The sequence below is a fragment of the Solea senegalensis genome, linkage group LG17 (assembly GCF_019176455.1).
Source record: "Solea senegalensis isolate Sse05_10M linkage group LG17, IFAPA_SoseM_1, whole genome shotgun sequence".
In the NCBI taxonomy this organism is placed as follows: Eukaryota; Metazoa; Chordata; class Actinopteri; order Pleuronectiformes; family Soleidae; genus Solea; species Solea senegalensis.
In genome coordinates this window covers 13,155,898-13,174,958 of record NC_058037.1, presented here as the reverse complement: position 1 = coordinate 13,174,958, position 19,061 = coordinate 13,155,898, and the positions used below count along the sequence as shown (strand labels likewise).

Sequence of the window (19,061 nt, the reverse complement as noted above, 5' to 3'; positions counted from 1 at the left end):
CTTTAATACCGCAATTACGCAACGGGTTTGTGCTACTGGGGAAAAGTTTCACGTCAAAGCCCATGTGTGGTTATTTCGATAATCTCACTGGCGCTGTTGCAGGAAGCTGGAGAATCGGCGTCTTTGTTCCATTTTGGACATTGAGACAAGGACTCAAACAAATGTTTCTTTCATTTTTCTTCATTGTAAATTGTTAATACAGCTTTTTTTTTTTTACGCACACATTTTAACATGCAATAAACTGTAAATACCTGCCAGATATTGAAGGTTATTCTGGACAAATGGGCAAAAGGACTTTTCTGGCCCTTTTATGGTTAAAATGAGCAGAAAAATAAGTCCAGAGGGATATTTTGAGGCTGAGGGGTTAAAGGGTTAAGACATAAAGCAAACTGTGTCACGTCACAGTCCAAAGCCAAGCCTGTTCTAAATCAAATATTACTTTTAATTCCTTTGGAGTTCTTTAAAGTCAACACCAGTTGCGGGAAGTGATAAGAACATGTTACTGGCTGTCACTCCTTTTAGAATGACTTCCTACTCGTACTCTGACTTTTTTAGACTTCTTCACATCACCATGTTACCAAAGAGCCTCATATTGTTTATCTCATCGGTCGGTCAGTCAGTGTAGTTCTGGCACTAATCCAGAGGAGATCAGCGGGGGCATCAGAGAGAATGCTGAGTCCATATCTGGCTTTTAGCTTGGCAGATGCCTGTCTAGACTGCCTGGCAGCTCGGTACTGATGACCACACCCTTTCAATGAGCCACCGGGACCTTTTTTTCTTTTCTTTTAATAGAAATCCATGTCAATTTGCAAAGAGAGGGAAAAACAAGTCCGTTTTTGAGAATCAAAGAATCATGTACAGCTGTCAGGGTGTTTTTTTTTTTTCATAATTTATTGTACAACGTCATTTCATTCATTGCCTTATACCCAAACTAATAAACAGTAAAACATTTTTGATTTATACAAAATATAAACTATAAGGTAGTGGTGGGGGGGAGGAATATAAATCTAACAGCAGACCCCCCCTACCCCCCTCTCCCATAAGCGTACACGTACAGTCATTTCCTGGGTGGAACCTCTGGATGAAGATGAGGGCAGCGGGTGTCACTCAAACCCATCATTTTAAAAGAACCAACAACTCTTCCAATAAAAATCACAAGGCAAAACTGACACAAGTCACGTGCATGGCAACTTAACTGCTACACACATCTCCAACACCGTGACATGTCTGATTAAAAAAAGACTGACAGTTATGGAAAACTCCAACAAAAGATGTTCCCAGTCTTTACTTTTACAGACAAAAACCACTCCGATGTTGATCCCCCAAGCATACATACGTACACTCAAGTAGTCCACATTTCAATCAAGACATGTGACATGATAAAGGCAGCTGTGGGCATCTCCAGTGTGATGTGATCATGGAAATGCAAGCCAGAAGAGAAGCTTATAGTGCACCGACGTTCCTGCTGATTTGCTGCAAGGGGCTGAAAAATGTGGGGTGGGGTTGATGATCTCCAGATGAAAGGTCAAACCCCCCTTTAATTTAAGGAAATGTCCTGGATTACACGTGATTATAACATTTATTTAAGGAGGACGAAGAAGGTTGTGGACTCCATCCATCCATTCGTCCTGTGGTCTCTGACTGATGATGATGATGATGATGATGATGACGAAGAAGGAAGCTGGACTGGAGGGGGAAAGAGGAGGAATGCTGAAGCAGAAGAGGAAGAGGGGTGGAGGCTGCGGGTTGTCTGAGCTTCAGCAGTTGCGCAGCAGGAGTGTGGCTGACGTGATGACGGGGATCAGGAAGGGGAAGGCACCTGCGTGCAGCGAGACGCCCGCTCCGGTGGGGTCGGTGGTGTTGGACCAAGTGCTGTTGGCGTCTGAGGTCACGGTGACGTTCATGGGGCTGGAGGTGTAGTTACCCGACATGGGGGTCGTGTTGTTCTGGCAGAGCACCTGTTAGTGCAGGATAGATGGATGAGAATGGTTCCCCCCAAAAAAACTATTTTACGCACAGTTAGACTGCGCGTAAAAGGCAAAACTATCCCCTTAAAACACTTCGAAGTAAGATCTTGGACATTCCAGGTTTTAATTCATGTCCACATTTAGGTTTTTCTCGGCCAGTCATCGTGTCACTGTTGTAGAGGATGAACTCAATTTGGTCAGTAAAACAGAAAACAGAGAGCTATGTCTCTGTGCTCGCGCGCCCGTGTCAGGTTTCGTTTGGCTCACTGCACCAAAAAGAAACTTTAGATTCTCAGGTGGACAATACACGGGGACCTAAATCATTAATTCACTGCAGTGTAGCTAACTATAACAGGCAAAAAAAATACATGGGGAAAAAAACACTTTATATGATTGCGTATGTGGAGTAATTAAACCCACTCTATTACGATTTTTAGAGTTGAATTAGTTTCCCTAACAAGTTGTTCAGCGGATCACACACTTGTATACAAATTAAATTAACACTTAATATCAAGCTTTAATAAATACGATGAGCCTCAATTAACACCTCGATCCAAGTCTTTTAACATCACTTATGTCAGAAATGTCTGAAGAAATGTCATCTTACCTGTGTTGATAAACATATGGCGAACACAATCACTCCAAGCTGCACGATCGTCATCTTGGACATCATGTTTTCTGTTTTCTTTAAAGAATGTTTTGAATGATAATTATTTCTGTGGAAATTTGGCCCAGATGGAGGAGGAGGAGGAGGAAGAAGAGGAGGTTTCCCACAGACGCTGCGCTTCTCTCTAATGTGGACGCTGCATCACTCGGAGCTTTTATATGAGCTGCAGGTCTGTGACGTAACCGCCGCTACAGGACACTCACTGACAGAACCACGGACACTCTGTGGGTTTTTTTTTTTTTACACGGAAGTCTAATGTAATAGTGGGGCATAGTTTAGTTTCCATCGCACGCATGTACACTTGTGGCAATAACGAGTGGCTTTAGGCTGTTTGGACAAAAAGAGAAGCGCACACAAAGGCATCACTGACTTATTCCAATTGATTTTCCTGTTTTTAAATCATCGTTATGACTCTCTTTATCTACAATATTTACCTTTTAGGTTACGCACAACAACGAAATAATCATGGAAATACACCCACCGTTATTATGTCTCCATGGTGATGATGATTCATATAGCTGTTTGGTTTGAGGTTGTAAATCGGATTTGCCTGTAAGTCCTTAAAGTCACGTGGGGTGTGAAATTATACCATAGAAGTATAATTTGGGTTCGAATTGGGGAATAAAAAAAAAAACACATGTCAAAGTGAGAAGTGGATACACAACTTGTTGAACAGTTTGTGCAGGGGAAGGTTTTATTTGTGTGGCAGCAGTGACCTCTAGTGTTCGAGATGAGAAGACATGTTTAATTGTGTAGATCATTAAAATGTGTGGAGACTTGTTTATAGTCTTTAACCAGACATGTACATAAACTATAGGTTTATTCATTTACACACACACACAAAAACTGTGAAATCAGTGACGGTGAACTTTATAATAAAACACAATTTAATCATATTTTTTTATCTTACTAAATTGTTTATGTTTTTGCTCTGATGGTTCACTCAGCACATGAACAATAACGTGACTTGAAGGCCTACATTTGAGCAGCTCTGGCATACATTTGCACAGTTTTAGAATCATGCTTACGTTGATGCACTTCAGATTTTATGTGTTTATGTTCTGTCACTTCAACTTTCAGTCTTTACCTTTTCGTATCCCACTGTGTTAAGTCCTCGGTCGACAAAGCACTGTATGGTCTTGGACCAAAATATAGGGAAGGCAAAGCAAGTTTATTTGTATAATGCCATTCTTACACGAGGCAATTCATAGTGCTTTACAGAAGCAAGTTAACTTAAAATTAATAAAACGTCGGAATATAATTTAAAATCATTAAACATCATTTAAACAAGCAGATGTGAAATTTAACATTGGCAATATCAGAAAGCTACAGTAAACAATAATGTTTTCACCCCTGATTTAAACATGCACACCTCAGGTGTTCAGGGAGCTTGTTCCACAGGTGAGGACCATAGAAGCTAAATGCAGCTTCGCCCTGCTTGGTTCTGACCTTGGGGACACCGAGTAAACCTGTCCCTGATGACCTGAGGGGTCTGGATGCTTCATACCCAACGAGCAGCTCTGACGTGTATTTAGGCCCAAGACCATTCAGTGACTTGTAGACCAGTAACAGGATTTTAAACTCGATCCTTTGACACACAGGGAGCCAGTGCAGTGATATAAGGACAGGTGTGATATGGTCCATTTTATTACAATAGACTCCTTAGTTCCCTATGAAGCATCCAGAGCCCTATTAGGTCATTTCCCGCAGATGCAGAACCAAACAAAGTGAAGCAGCATTCAGTTATTCTGCTCCTTGCCCATGTGGCACAAACTTCCTAAATACCTGAGGTCTGCTCAGACTGTCAGTGCATCTAAATCAGGCCTGAACACATCACTGTTATTAACTTTTATTGGCAAATCCCACTTTTTTTCTCTTATTATTTTAATTTTATTGTCATTTTCACGTCTTGCTTTTATTGTGTGATTTGTCTTTTATTTCCTGTGCCTTTTGTGAAGCACTCTGAGTTGCCCTGTGTATGAACATCCAAACGTTAAGGCCTTTGTTGAAATGAATTCAAATAATGGAACGACAAGTTAAACTTTTATTTTCATTTTAACCCTCATAGTCCGGATCATGTGGTCAGTGTCAGGCCACGCGCACGACGACTATATTTGCATGTAATACGATGCAGGGAAAACACCCGGTTCTAAATTCACTGACAGGACCAGGCGATTCAAAAACGGGATGGACGTCGCCCCCTGGTGGTGACATTACATCACTGTTCACCACCACACAGGGGATCACACTGCATATCCTTGTAATGCTGAAGACAGACAGCCAGCATTTCCAATCCTCCTCTAAACGGCACGATAAGCGCCCTGCAATCATGCGACTACGGACAATAACACAAGACATGATACATAAAGTGGCCAATTTTGTTTATGATTCACTCCAGATGTTAGGGATTGCAACACTGAACGCTGTCTCTCGTCCTCTCTGACAATGGCGTAAGTAGACTTCTAGGGACTTGTAAGACAGTCATATCCTCGTCTTCTTCACCCCCCTCTTCACCCCACCACCCCATAGGAACCCAAAAGGGACAGTGCTCCCTGCAGAGGCACCAGATGTGAGCTGTTATGGAGAGCCGGAGAGAGAGGGGCCTTTTGTGAGGCATCAGATAAGCCCTGTTCCCAAAGCCGGCTCGGATCGAGTATCATCAGCAGGTCTATGAGGGGGCGAAACCCAAGCCCAGAGCTCCGGATCGGGTTTCTGTTTACACGAGCGTGGTCCCTGGATTCCTCCAACCAGAGGAGACCAAGGAAGGCTGGAAACAGAGAGGAAAGAGGCTCTGAGGCAGCCCTCCTGTCCTGAGTGTCTGTCTCTATACCTGCCTGTCTCGCTGCATGAGGTGAAGTGAAAGTCCAGCAACAGAGAGAGAGAGAGAGAGAGAGAGAGAGAGAGGAATCTGTTAGGGTGAAGAAGACATGGACATGACCTCTTTGTGAATGTAATTAATCACAAGAAGTGGGAGGATTAACTTGACATCGCTCACAATTGGGGCGTTTAATTGCATATGACCAAATGAAAGCAGTTTGTCATCTGCTTCTTCCCAATGTTTAACTCTATCTTTTCATCACCAGCAGAGAAACGTGATATTGTAACAAATCCGCTGCATGACCTTTACAACCAAAGAAATGCCCTGGGACAAAAGTATGAGTTAAAAGCTCACAAACAACACACACACACACACACACACACACCTGTGTCAAAGTAAACCCTGCTCATGGGCATGTATATGAACGTTTTAGGTGTTTCTGTCACACACACACACACACACACATGCAGCGATCAAACAGATGCCATTTGAGAAAGCCCCAAACATTCAGCCATGGTATCGTTTGTCACACAGCGCTCTTTTCATCTCTTTATTTTAAGACAAGAGTGTAGAGACAGTGTTTGTACTGTGTCCCCTCAGATAAAACACAGTCTTTGCATTCCTTATGAAATGTATCTGTTGAGATTTGGGAGGGGTGGGCGCCAGGTTTTGGATTACACCAAATCAGAGGGCCCTCCCTTCCCCCGAATCCGAAGAGGGGCGTCAAGTTACGCAGCGGGAGCAGGAGCGAGACTGACAGCCAAGGATGTGTCTTTCAGAATAAAAGCGCGCGTGTGTGTCTTTCTATGATTGGGAGGACATTTCAGCTTAAAGTTGTGGTAATGATAATGGTTGGAGTTCGACATTTACTTGGGATAAGGTTAAAGTAGTTGCTCCACATCATTTCATGACAATTCATCCAATACTTTCCAGTAACATTTTATGAATCCTCGTTAGGAGAAAAAGAAAACAGTACTTCTACTTGTGATAAAAATTGACAAAACCAACAGACTGACCAATTGAACAATGCCATTTTGTGGCTATAAGTGCTGACAAATATGAATGCTTCTAAATAAAACCTGTACATATTTGTCGGGTTTCCTCGTGTATTTAAACAATATTTAGCATTATATAAACTTTGATTTAATCACTTTGATTTCGTGGCAGAAGAAGCGTTATCCTCCAGTATTTTGTGATCCGTATTTGTGTTGTTTGATACTACAATTTCTTGTTTGTTAGTGAATCCAGATGTTTTGGATTAGGTTGTAATATTTTTATTAATGAACAGACTTCAGGTTTTCCTCCCAGGGCTATTAGAGACTGGAGATGGCTGCATTTGTGCCAGTTTTGTGCTTTACTTTTATATTTATCTTTAGTATCTTTAGTAGCATTCTGTGCTTATGTGTTTACAGATTTGAGATTAAAATATGTTGTTATGGCTTCTGTTTTCCCACACTTTGAATCCCATTCCAAAACGTTTACAGAGGCAACCTAAAGTTTCTCTTTTGCGTTGTCCTCATGGATGAGTCGTGTTTTTATTTGTTAAACATTTATTGTCCTGTGAGAATTAACAGCAACATTTTAAACAGTGTGCGAGTGAGGGTTTACTTTGAAAGTCATGACCGGAAGCCATGTGTTGAGTACCTGTAAATAAACTTGACAGCGGTGGAGCGGAGAGAGTGGGGATTGTTCAGGCAGCGGAGCCTCCAGCCTGAAGCGCACGCATGTTCAGTGGACTCGTATGGTGCGAAGCCCCAGATGAAGCACCCCGACGTCCGGGAATGACAGCCGCTGTCACTGGGAGTGACAGCTTTCACTCTGACCCACTCTACTAGAGCTGCTCCAGCTGACACCCAACACTGATCCGGATTGGATCCAGCCAGACCAGGACTATGCCAGAGATGGAGAAAGGGAGACCACCGGAAAACAAACGCAGTAGGAAACCCGCGCACCCCGTCAAGAGGGAGATCAACCAGGAGATGAAGGTGAGAGTGTGTTGTGTGTGTGTCACTCCCGAACATGACTTGATACACAGAGAGAAGGCGTCTTATTGACCCACTGATAACTTTTTACGCACACGTCTCGTGCTGAAGCCAGCGAGAGTCAGCTGCGCACAAATCACTGCTGGGAATAATCTCACACATACTGTTAGATTTTTTTTAATGAGTTTTCACCTCGTGTCTTTTATATGAGCGACGAAAACATTCTCCGACACTCGAATCACTTGAAGCGCAGGCTTTTATTTGAATAAAACGCTGCGTAATGGCGCGCAGCCTCTTGGGATATCATAAGAAGGTGTTCACAAATCCATAATATCAGACAACATTGAACGCGTCTCACACATATTCACACTCTGAGCGAATGGGAGGATTTAATTGTCGATATTTGCACCGCAGGAAAGTAAGTAGGTTTTCCTTTGCCTTGTAATGACGCCATGTCAGGCCAGCTGTGGCCGGACGCGCAAACTCTGATGTCCAGCGCAGATCCAGATGTGCGTCACTTCTTCCCCGCTGCCCCTGCGGTGCGCACACTTGCTGTACCACACAGGTTTTTTTTTTTGTTTTTTTTGCCGTGGCCTTCCTAAAGAGAGGAGGCATTTATATCCTTTAAATAGGCTTCCTCGGAAAACTCAGGAAAATATTAATGTACCACCAAGTTTTTTTTGGACGCCGGACATCACGGGAGAGTAGAATCCCTCGTGTTCAGAATATAACTGTCCACTAATCTCCTCTTTCTTGCTTTGAACAAAGCTAGTTCACAGGCAATAAGAAGTTAAACCACAGTCACAGACATCATTCCCTCCCACCATTATGAGCCTATTACTGCATGGAAACTAATCCGTGGATTGTCTGCTTTGTTTGGGTTTGGACACTGCCTATTTGAGACTGTGACTGTGGTGGTAAGGGATATCTGAGTCTCCTTCAAGCAGGAGCTGAGAAATATAAAAAGACAAGCATTTTTTTTCAAAGGGGGTGATTCTGGCCTTTTCGTGAGAGAGGAAATGTGCTCTTTTTGTAAAAGTGGTTTGGACTGTATCGTTTGATATCCACGAGAGGTGTAGTGTTACAACTTAACTAATTTTAATCAAAACACGTGAAACGCTATCCCCGCTTGATGTAAGTCTGCCTGGGCTGAATCTCAGGGTCGGCCCCAGTTTGTTGCCTTTGGCTGCAACTCTCCCTGTGGTTTGGGATATGGCTTGTCACTCTCACAAAGCAGATGTTTGTCTGAACTGCCAAAAAGAAACAAAAACAACATTGTGGGAAGTGGAGGGGTGGGTGCACAAGAAGAAGAAGAAGAAGAAGAAGGAGAGAAAAAAAACCTGCCTGTCTTTGGTTAACAAGAAAACAGAAAGTCTAAATGACAGTGAGCTATAGGAGAGATGTCATCAGTATTGTCCCTCTGGCAACACCCCCATATACAAAGCCTTAATTGGAGATGAGCACCTTTACAATGATGAGAGAGTACACACAGAAAGACAGTGAGAGACAGGAAGACAGGGAGACTAACTGATTCCTTGGTCAGCTGAGGTCCAGCCCAGTGTTGTCTCTGTAATACATCTGTTTCAACACCACATTCAGACCTACTCCCTCCACGTCAGACCCGAGCGCAGCACTGGACATCGGATACCGAACTTTAATCATCGTTAGGCATTTTTAGCTGGATATGATACCACTGCTCGCACTCACCCACACATACTCTCCCAGACGCACACACACAGCAGAAAGTGAGCAAGCGAGGGAGAGATCCATTTTCTTTGAGGCCCAAGTGCAGAGCAGAGGTCGAAGTGAGGAAAGCAGGGGAAAGAATGTGCAGTCAGTACTACAGCACTACAGCACCACCACAGCAGACTGGCTGTGCTGGAAAAGGGTGAAACCTGAGAGGCAGCACTGTGTCGGGTGTCAGGGCTGGAAGGTGCTGGGGTGGAGGGGAGGATGGTGAAGATGGGAGATGGGGGCAGAAGAGAGAGAGAAAGGGGCAAAGGGGAGGGACAGGGAAAGCTGGAAAAAAGGGTAAGAGACAGAGAGAGTGAGAGGTGGACACTGGAGAAAGAAGAAGGGAGAGGAGTGGGGCATTTCCGAGAACCGTGGGACCTCGCTGTGGTGTAGGGTGTCCCGCTCTGATTTCTGCCCGTTCCGGATCAGGTTTCTCCTCCAATCCGGTTCTCCCAAAGCCACAGAGAGAGGTGGGTGGATAAAGAGAGAGAGACCTTTGTGTTTTGTTTTTTTTTCATCTGGTGGTAATAAAAAAAAAAAAGTAGAGAGACCACACATCCCATCTGTGGAGAACAGTTTTCTTTTCTCCCTCTTTTTTCCAATTAAAATAGATAAACAAAGGATGATTCATAGATTTCACACTGGTGTTAGGTTTTAAACCTTTCCGTCTCAGATTTAGCAAGAGTAAACAACTTAAATACATCATGGAAAAAAGCGTCATACTGTACTCCACTGTGCCCGTATTCATTTCTCCAACAGGGCCGGGACGGAGAAAGAATCCTTCACATTGATTCAGAGTAGTAAGGTCTGATTATGTTTAACATAGGATAAAAAAAAAAGTTCCACTAACAAACCCTAAGATGTTCTACAGTCACAGTTTCCCATTTGCAGGCACGCTCACTCACCATATCTTTTTACATAGAATGTTAATCAGGGATTTGTTGTTTTTTTGTTTTTTTTGCCTCTCTTCTCTCATGCAGACATTTGCAGAAAGCACCATGAACGAGCTCCTGGGATGGTACGGATACGACAAGGTAGATCTCAGAGACTCGGAGGCCAACGAGATCAGAAACTACAGAGAGCGGCGTCAGCATGTGTCTGTGCTAAAAGGTGAGGGCAGGCGTCGACGGTTCCTTTGCTGGAACGGAGCCTTCTTGAGTTTACACGATACAACAGGTTCTGCAGGTTTTTTTTTGATGCAGACGTTGAGTCACTGTTCAAATTTGCGAGACACACTTTCCTGTAGATGCAACTTCTTAAATTTCATTCGTTCAGATACCTCTTTTGTTTCTGAACATGTTCGTGTCGACAATCCGTGTAGGGCATTGTCACGGGATTAAACGACGGGACAGTGTCGCTTTGTCACACACAGGATTCGTTTGGCACAATTGCGTTACATGACGATGTGGTGTTTTTCTCTTCCAGAAAACTCATTGCCAAAAGTTAAAAGCCTGGAGGCCAAGGTTAGTCATTCAGTTCTGGCCATGAAGAGCGGAGAGAGGGAGTCTTCGAGCGTCCCCTCCTCGTCGCCCTCCTCTTCATCCACAAGTTCATCCTTGACCACCCCGAAGGCGACAAGTGCGCCCGTCATTGTTCCCCTAATAAAGCCATCAGCAGGTACAAGTCTCAATCAAGTCTTTCTTTTTCATTTGAAGGTGAGTGCATTGATATAGTGACACTTGGTCCGAGGCTTGAAAGTGCAACGCTAATTCCGCCTTTTTTAGACCCACTCTTAGAAACTCGTAGAATGTAAACAGTGTCCGCCATCTTTGCTAGCAGTTAAGCTAACAGGACCAAGTGTCACTGGTGGGCACTTCACAAAAAAAAAAGAATGAAGATATTTCTCAACTCAGGAGAAACTGAGGTTGGGAAGCACAATTTTTCAAAACTACTACCCCTATTAGTAATGCAAAGCTAAATGCAAGTGTTCCTTTAAGTAAAACTAGCAAGCACAACCTGTAAACCTTCATTTTACTTCAGTTAGCCACAGTCCTGAGCCAGAACAATACAAAACATGTACACAAGGGCGATAATAAGGGACAACAGGAGCGCATCTGGACTCACTGGACGAATCCGTTAACTTCTCTCGAGTTGTTGAAATCCCTGATTGATTATCCTCTTTTCCTCTGATTGTCTCCCACAGTGGAGGATGTGCAGAACGTGCAGATTGTGTGTGTTTGGTGCCAGAAGGAAGGCGTGAAACGCTACTCTCTCTGTATGGGCTCAGAGCTCAAGAGCTTCTGCAGCGAGAAGTGCTTCGCCGCCTGCAGACGGGCCTACTTCAAGCGCAATAAGGTGAGCGGCTGTCGCAAGTCACCCAGTTCTGCTGTTCAGTCATCCTGGGATTAATGTGGTAATCGCTGATCGATAGATTATTTTTTGTTTTCAGTGTGTCACGTACAAGCACGCACATACACGTACAGATAGTCCATATGGAGCGAGTTCCTATGAGTCCTCGTCACTTTCCGTACACATGAGAGCCAAGCATCGAGTGTTTTCTGGCAGGTAAACAGACCCTCAGAAACTGATACCCCTCATCTTGTGAGGTCATCGCTGACGCATTCATTTATAGGAATTTAAAAAGGAGGAGTGGGTCTTTGAGAACACACTTTATAGTTTTCACGGAGACGCCAGTGCAGGAATGGCACAAGGCAGGTCCAAGTTTGTAGAGGACACTTAGTATCAGTTTCACGTTAATGGAGGAGGGGCTGGATGTTAAGTGGCTTCGGTCTGGAGGACAGGAAAGCAGTGACTCCTGATGCACACTGCCATGATTTTTCAGCTTTGCTTACAACGTGGATATACCCACTTTGGTGTCGGGTAGCATGCACCTATATCACCTGTCGCCCTGGTTGTCATTTTGACTGTGTTCGGTTTATTCACATGACGGCAGAAACAAAAGGGGTTTAGCTTAACAATCTGTGCGCAACAAGCCCTCCGGTTTTTCAGAGGCGGGGAGGGAAAAGCGTTGCCGTTGGCTTGTTACTGCTTGTCTGAGAGGAAGGCCAGGAGGCCTGGGGAGAGGTGTCCACTTTCAGTGCATACCTTACCTTCAGCTGCCTCATGTTTCGTAACTCAACACGACTCGATGGGTCACAGAGATGTGGGAGCACTCAGATCCACAACAGATCGCCTTACATGAATCAAGAGGAATTTCCTACATTCATACTGGCAAGGCCATTTATAATATGACAATACATCACCTGCATTATCCCCCCCCGCTCGGTTGTAGATATCATATCTGTTTCACAACACGATCATTTTGCCGTTGTTGCACTGACCCACAGGGTTTGGTACAATCAGTGAAGTTATTCGATCTGCTTATGAATACGATGACAGCACATTTTTTGATGAGCTTTTTAAAACTTATGTTTGGTTTGATAATCACAGGATGATTCCAGTGTTGACTTTTAGCAACTGTAGCTACATTAATTTGAATTGAAGGATTACTGCATCAAATGTTGGGGGGAACATTTCACAGTGGTTTATCTGTGTGTGTGTGTGCCACACTGTGGTTTTCTCCTGTCAGGCCAGAGATGAAGACCTCCACGGTGAGCGATCTCCTCAGCACCCCCACCCAGAGGACTCGCCCAGACTGGTGTTGAAAATAAACAGCAATGTCAGAGTAAGAGGACACTATCAATGTATCTTTTCTTTGACGGTGTAAAAGTTTGCCAGATTAAAATGACTGTATACACACGCTGCTTTCTTACCTATGGAGGTTTATTTTCTACGCATAGTGACCCCCAGTAGTCTCTCTCCCCTGTGCCACAGGTATGTGACTGGTGCAAGCATGTCCGTCATACTAAAGAATACCTGGACTTCGGCTCCGGAGAGGAACGGCTCCAGTTCTGCAGCACCAAGTGTCTGAATCAGTACAAAATGGACGTTTTCTACAGAGAAGCCCGTGCAGCTCTTACCAGCACCAGCTCCAGCCCGAATAGAACCAGTCAGGAGTCGAGGGCGGAAAGCAGTGTCACTGGCCAAAAGTTACTCACTCCTGAGTCTTGGAACTGCAACAACAGCACTGGGGAAACCCGTCACAGAAATCTCTCACCTAAAGGATCCGTATTGATCCACGGATCAGCAGAATCCACCTCTGTCTCCTCCTCGGAAACATCCTCTTCTTCTTCATCATCTTCTTCCACCAAGGCCCCTGTCTCTGGGCTAAGGACCCTTGAGAGACCCATCCAGCCTCCTCCACCTATGCCTGCTATGAATGTCTCACCCCACCCTGCTCAACTTCCTCCTCCACCTCCTCGCCCCCCTCTGGAACATCAACCCATGCCTCAAATGCAGATCCCCTTCATCAGACCACCCCTTCATGCTCAGGGCCTGAAAAGTCCCCTTGCCAATATGCCCAGACACCCAGGCCCCCCCCCCAGTCCCATCCACAGACCTGCTCACTCTCCTCGCCTACAGCCCCCGACATCATCCTCCATGAATCCCCCTGGAATGATGCATCCTTTTCCCGGAGCCTACTTCCCTGGCTTACACTCTCCTCCTCTGAATATGATGCCAAGAGGTCCTGTCCCAATGCCTCCCATGATGAACTTTGGTATTCCTTCCTTTAGCCCTCTTCTGCCTCAGCCCACTGTCCTGGTCCCTTATCCCATCATTGTTCCCCTGCCTGTTCCCATACCCATTCCTGTTCCCATTCCAATCCCTTCAAAGTCAACCCTAGAAACTCCAAGTCACAGTGGAGTTATCCAGCCTGTGCCAGAGGGGACAGACCGGAGTAGATCCAGGATTACCAAGCTGCCGTCTCCAGGGAACCCTGAAGGCGACAGCAGATTGTTCACCAACAAATTGGGTGGAATCTTGAATCAAGGTCTCCCCTCGCCTAGTGATGCTAACATTAGGGACACAGATTGGGTTAAGCTAGAGAGGCCATTCCCATCCCCAACGTCCACACTCAACAGCGCAACATCCTCTCCGAGAGCACAGTATAACGATTCCCTGTGCGCAACGCCAGAGTCACTGACAGACTATAAACCGCAGCAGTCAGAGCGACAAGTCATTCAGAGGGTTCTTCAAAGGACCCAGGTGAAGCTGGAGCCCACTGCCAATGGAGTGGTGGACCTATCGGGGCAGGGGGAGTCCATGACTGGGCAGGGTACCAGAACAGGGCTCCACAACATCATCAGACCAACCCCTCCTCCTCTGCCCGAGTCCCCCTCACATGACTCTGTCTACCACCACCAGGACTCCCACACTCCTTCACCGTCACACACCCCACCCAGCCCCACAGGGAGCAGCCATCCCAATGATGTCACACCCTCTGCCCCGAAATCTCAGGACCACTGTTCAAATGGTACGTCCTCATCGTCCACACCCTCCAGTCCAGACTCCTCCCAAACACAGAGAGTGCAAGCGCCGCCACCACCTGACCCCACGGTCAGTGAGCTGGAGGCCATCAAAGAGAACAAGTGCTCTGTTGTTGGCCCAGTGCAGGTTGAGGGCCAAGTCAGTCAGTCAGAGGAGCCTTTAGCAGTAGTCGGGGAGGTAGGAGAGAACCCACATGTTCCTGATGAGGATCACGCCTACGCTCTTCCCACAGCATCAAAGACAGGTGGGACCTCCACCCCGCTGCTCTTGCCCAAGCTTAGGGACAAGGGCAGCCTGCGGAGCCCTGCTAATCTGCCCAGTGCTGGAGACATGGAGCCAGCTCTGAAGAGGCGATGCCTACGAATCCGAGATCAGAATAAATAGAGGATGGAGGTGAGTGATTCTGTTGCTTTGAGTTGTTATTACAGAATATCCAAGTTCCTCATTGTGCCTCCTTATCTTCAAACACCTGCAAAGTACACACACTTCAAGTTGTGGGTTTTAGTCTAACCAAAGCAGTTCAGACAAATACAAGCGTTGACTTTGTTCTGTGTGACAAGCCCCACCCGTGCGGTGTTCCACACAGATTCAATTATTTTTAAACGTCATTTCACAGAGGAACTGGAAAATATGAGTGAAAAATGCACACGCGCAGGGCGAAGCTTAATCACAGGTCTCACAGTACGCATGTGGTCACTGAACAGCGGGGCGCCGTAGAGAGAGAATCCCAGTAACCTGGCACTCCTCAGTGCTCTAAGGTTACAGGGGAAGGTAGGAGGGCAAAAGCAGTGAGAGTCGTTGTGAAAGGCAATCACTTCACCGCAACCTGACAGTCACAATTCTTTGTTTTCCTAGGATCGGCTTTGCAACCAAAATAAAATGTGAGAAATGTGAAGCGGGGAGGGAGATTTACATTCTGCATTAGGTTCGTTGTCTTGGATAAGTCTGAGCGGCCGCCGCTCCATCAAAGCCGTGACCTTGAGGGTTATATGATGGCCTGTGCAAAATGACTCTCAGACAGCGAGGCAGACGGAAGAAGTCAAACTCTATCACAGTATGAAATGTGAGGCAGCGCAGACATCTTTCAGAGGCGTGTATGAGAGGCAGCGCTCGGCTGTGACGGAGCTGCAGGACTCTCGGCAGAAAACACGGGTAAAAAAAAAAACCCCCAAAGAGATCCAATTACACGTGTCATAATGACACCCTGTCCTGGCTTCAGTCTGTGTCTCTCCCCATGTACAAGTTTTGTTCTCTCCACTCCCCTTTCAGTGCCGTTTTTTTTTCCCCCTTCTCCTCGCTTATCGCCGGTGCGCGCTGCCAACCAGATGTTGTTGTTTGAGCGCAGCAGAAAATGAAACCTTACTTAGCACCAGTCCAAAGAAAAAAAAAAAAGGGCCTCTGTATTTCACTTTTCCCCATTGGTTGTCCAAACAGGCTGTAACACCACCCCATCACCCTCACCCCTGCTGGTGTCATGCCATCAAGAGATCACGTTACATTTTTTTTTTTTACCTCTATGCATTGAGATTAATCTGCTGATAGTACAGCGAGGGCTAGTGTTTCACCTGGTATGCTTTGGGCAAAATAGTCCGCTCAAGCCTGCAAAGGCCAGGGGTCACCTTAAATGATTGTGTTTTAAAGTAAATAAGTAAAAGAAACAAAAGTCTAACTTCAACCTTTATCCTGTACGACAGCGTTACAAGATACCCTTTCACAAAATGACTTCCCCGCTTCACTCCGTGTCATTTGTTGTTGTGTGCTTCCTCCTTAGCAACCGATACATATGAAATCACGGCGTGCTGCTTGTGTTGTGCAGACGGATTTATGGCCCAGTGTTGTGTGTAATGGGAGCTGGCTGCTGTATGCGGATGACTTTAGCTTGGCCACCTCTGTGCTGCACTCGGAGCAGAACATTTTCTGTCCTGTTCTATTGTCTCTACCGCTAAAGCTTATTAAAAAAAACAAAAAAAAACCCTTCCTCTCTGACAGAATTGGCAGCCAAGTAGAGGATTTTACCTCGGGAAACAGCCCCTTTTTCTTCGTCTCAATTTTCCTTGCCTTTATTTGGGATATTTTATAGCCCCGTGTAATCCGATCCCACCACATGGGTATTCGCTGAGCATTTGAAACTAAAACGCAATGGGACAGAGGGAGTACAGAACCCTGGTTTGGCCCTTACGTGTGTGTGTGTGTGTGAGGGGGTCTGTTTACGTTTAAAATGTGTTTGAATGAGTCTAAGTGTGTGTGAGAGAGAAAAGGGCCAGATGTTCCCGGTCTGATTGTGCCCCATGTGCGACAGTTATTCGAGTGTTGACAGGACTGAAAGCCTCAATCTGGGTTTACGTAGGATTAAGGAATGAGTGTCCAGGGCAGGAGGGGGTGAGAATGAGATATGGAAGAAATGGAAATGGCACAGAATATTTAACATCTCACACCTTCTCCCTCTTTCTCCACTTCATGAACAGGCTCCCTGTTTAACACTGTACGGCAGTGCCAGATTCAGTGCCATGCCCTCTTGTGGACGACCTCAGAGCGAACACCCTTCCAGCCTCTCCTTCAGCCTGTCAGCCCACCAAAGTGTTGCTCTGCCTGTAGACCAGCAGGGTGCCAACCCAGGAAGCAGACCAGATGGCTATATCATCTCTGGAGGCAGGAAACAACACAGTCACAACGTTTTGTCCTGGACCAAAGAGTATTTCTGGCGTGTGTGTGTGTGTGTGTATGTGTGTGTGTGTGTTGTGTTGTGTTCAGATGTGACACGTCTCAGATCTGTCTGACAGTATACCTAACCTGCGTTTGAGTGTGTGTGTGTGGCTGTCCAGATGTGCTTTTCCTCCCTCTCCTCCTCCTCCTCCTCCTCCACCTCCTTCGCTTCTTCTTCTTCTCCTCTCGGCACTTCACACACACACACACACACAGCAGACAGAGCTCTGATCAGCCTTGTGTGGTCTTCTCAGATGGAACCTGAACATGATCTCTTTCCAGGGGAAACGGTTTGTTTTCTGTGCCTGGCTTGCACAAAGAGCCACATTGTTCCTCTCCCCATATCCCACGCTGACTCCCCACTCCAGGTTTTGGGTTACCTAGCTGACGGAGGCTCAGACTTCAGCTTTTTTTTCTAATTTTTAATTTTTTTTTTTCACCAGGAATATAGTATAACCTTCTCTGCTCCACCTCTACCTCCCCCTGCCCCCCACACCCCATCTAAATATGGTACACACACACACAAGTTCTGTGAGGTTTGACTCACAACCGAGTGCCTGTGATTCCCTCCTGCTTCACACGCGTCCTTCAAGGGAGGAGAGAAAGTCTGCTGAGATTAAAGACTTTATCCTCGGGGGCAGTTTATACACTGTGTGTGGAGAGAGAAGAGAGAGAGTGAGACTGTCTGTGCTGTTAAGAGACGGATGATTGAACGGTAGAACACAATCACCGAGGAGAGGCGACGCTCCTCTGAAAACATTGAAGCTGTGCATGAATGCTGATGTACAGCTCACAGACGGTCTGTCTGCACTTAAGTCGTCCCGATGACGCTGGTACATGAACGTGTCACGCACAGACCTGCCCTCGCCGTCACCTGATCTGCCAAAAAAAAAACGTCAGAATTTTTCAATCACGTTTCAAAGTGCCATTAACTTTTCACCGGGACAGTTTTCGATTTTTCACATTCGTGGCACGTGACGTTCTTTTTTTTTTTAATCTTTTCTCCTCCTGGGTCTGATCTGATGATTTGTTTTTGTTTTTGTTTTTTTTTAAAAAAAACGAGAGGGGAAAAAAAGGGATGTTTAATATTACCAAATGTGGTATTATACTCAATCAACCAATGCTGTAGTATGCAGCGATCAGTATTACAGTTCCCACTGCTGGGAATACCTAATGAGATTTGATCCGGCTAGATCACATATAGAGGCTTTGTTGACCCCACTGCAAGGTTTCAGATTCTCTAGTTGAACTTGACACGGATACTATTTGATGATATTATTAACTTATGGGATGACGCATCTGTAGATTTTCACACAAAGTGCTTTATTTTCCTTCATTTGTTGTTTTTGTTTTTTTTCTTCTTCATCTGATTGTATTTCACGAGTGCTGAAGCTCTTACTACATATATACTGTATACTGTGTCCCCCCCACTAGAGAGCAGTGTTTGACTTTGTAACTTTTGCACCTGCCCCCAACCTTTTTTTTTTTTTTCTTCAAGGACAAGAAAGGACCAGGAGGCCCGCATATTATAGTGTAGCATAACAAGCATTCACACTGTGACTGAACACAACACTGCACTCGGTGCCAACTGACTGAGCTTCTCCTCCGTGTTTTTGCTGCCATTATTTTATCTCGAAATCCGAAACCTTAGCCTATTTCAGCCGTGTCATACCAAGATACCAAAAGGAGCCTCCTTCTCCTCCTAGAGTGGTCATGATGACCTACTCTTAGAATAACCCCAAATGTGCCCCTTGCCATCATTCCAAATACATGCCTGTCAATTTGTGTGTATGTGTGTTAGTGAGCGTCTGTGTGTGTGTGTGTGTACCCACCCACTCATTCCAGCCTGCATCCTCACAACA

At 45.5% G+C, this 19,061-nt stretch overlaps 1 protein-coding gene across 5 annotated transcripts; it reads left to right on the top strand.

Moving 5' to 3' along the window:
• Window positions 1-7,116: 7,116 nt before the first annotated feature.
• LOC122784165 (sine oculis-binding protein homolog) lies at window positions 7,117-17,308 on the top strand. Of its 5 annotated transcripts, none has more exons than XM_044049303.1 (7): window positions 7,117-7,437; window positions 10,149-10,278; window positions 10,594-10,785; window positions 11,312-11,463; window positions 12,698-12,793; window positions 12,943-14,889; window positions 16,962-17,308. In XM_044049303.1, the coding sequence occupies exons 1-6, from the start codon at window positions 7,345-7,347 to the stop codon at window positions 14,878-14,880; spliced, it is 2,601 nt and encodes an 866-aa protein (XP_043905238.1). In that variant the 5' UTR covers window positions 7,117-7,344; the 3' UTR covers window positions 14,881-14,889; window positions 16,962-17,308. The 5 variants fall into 5 exon arrangements, with proteins under 5 accessions (XP_043905238.1, XP_043905237.1, XP_043905239.1 ...); XM_044049302.1 differs by having other exon boundaries at window positions 12,922-14,889; XM_044049304.1 differs by lacking the exon at window positions 7,117-7,437 and adding an exon at window positions 9,454-9,638 and having other exon boundaries at window positions 12,922-14,889.
• The last annotated feature ends 1,753 nt before the right edge of the window (window positions 17,309-19,061 follow it).

Coding starts and splice junctions, on each gene's coding strand:
- LOC122784165 (XM_044049300.1), top strand. CDS start 10,029: ATGTTCTACAGTCACAGTTTCCCATTTGCAGGCACGCTCACTCACCAT. Junction 10,279..10,593: donor GCATGTGTCTGTGCTAAAAG/GTGAGGGCAGGC, acceptor TTTCTCTTCCAG/AAAACTCATTGCCAAAAGTT. Junction 11,464..12,697: donor CCTACTTCAAGCGCAATAAG/GTGAGCGGCTGT, acceptor TTCTCCTGTCAG/GCCAGAGATGAAGACCTCCA.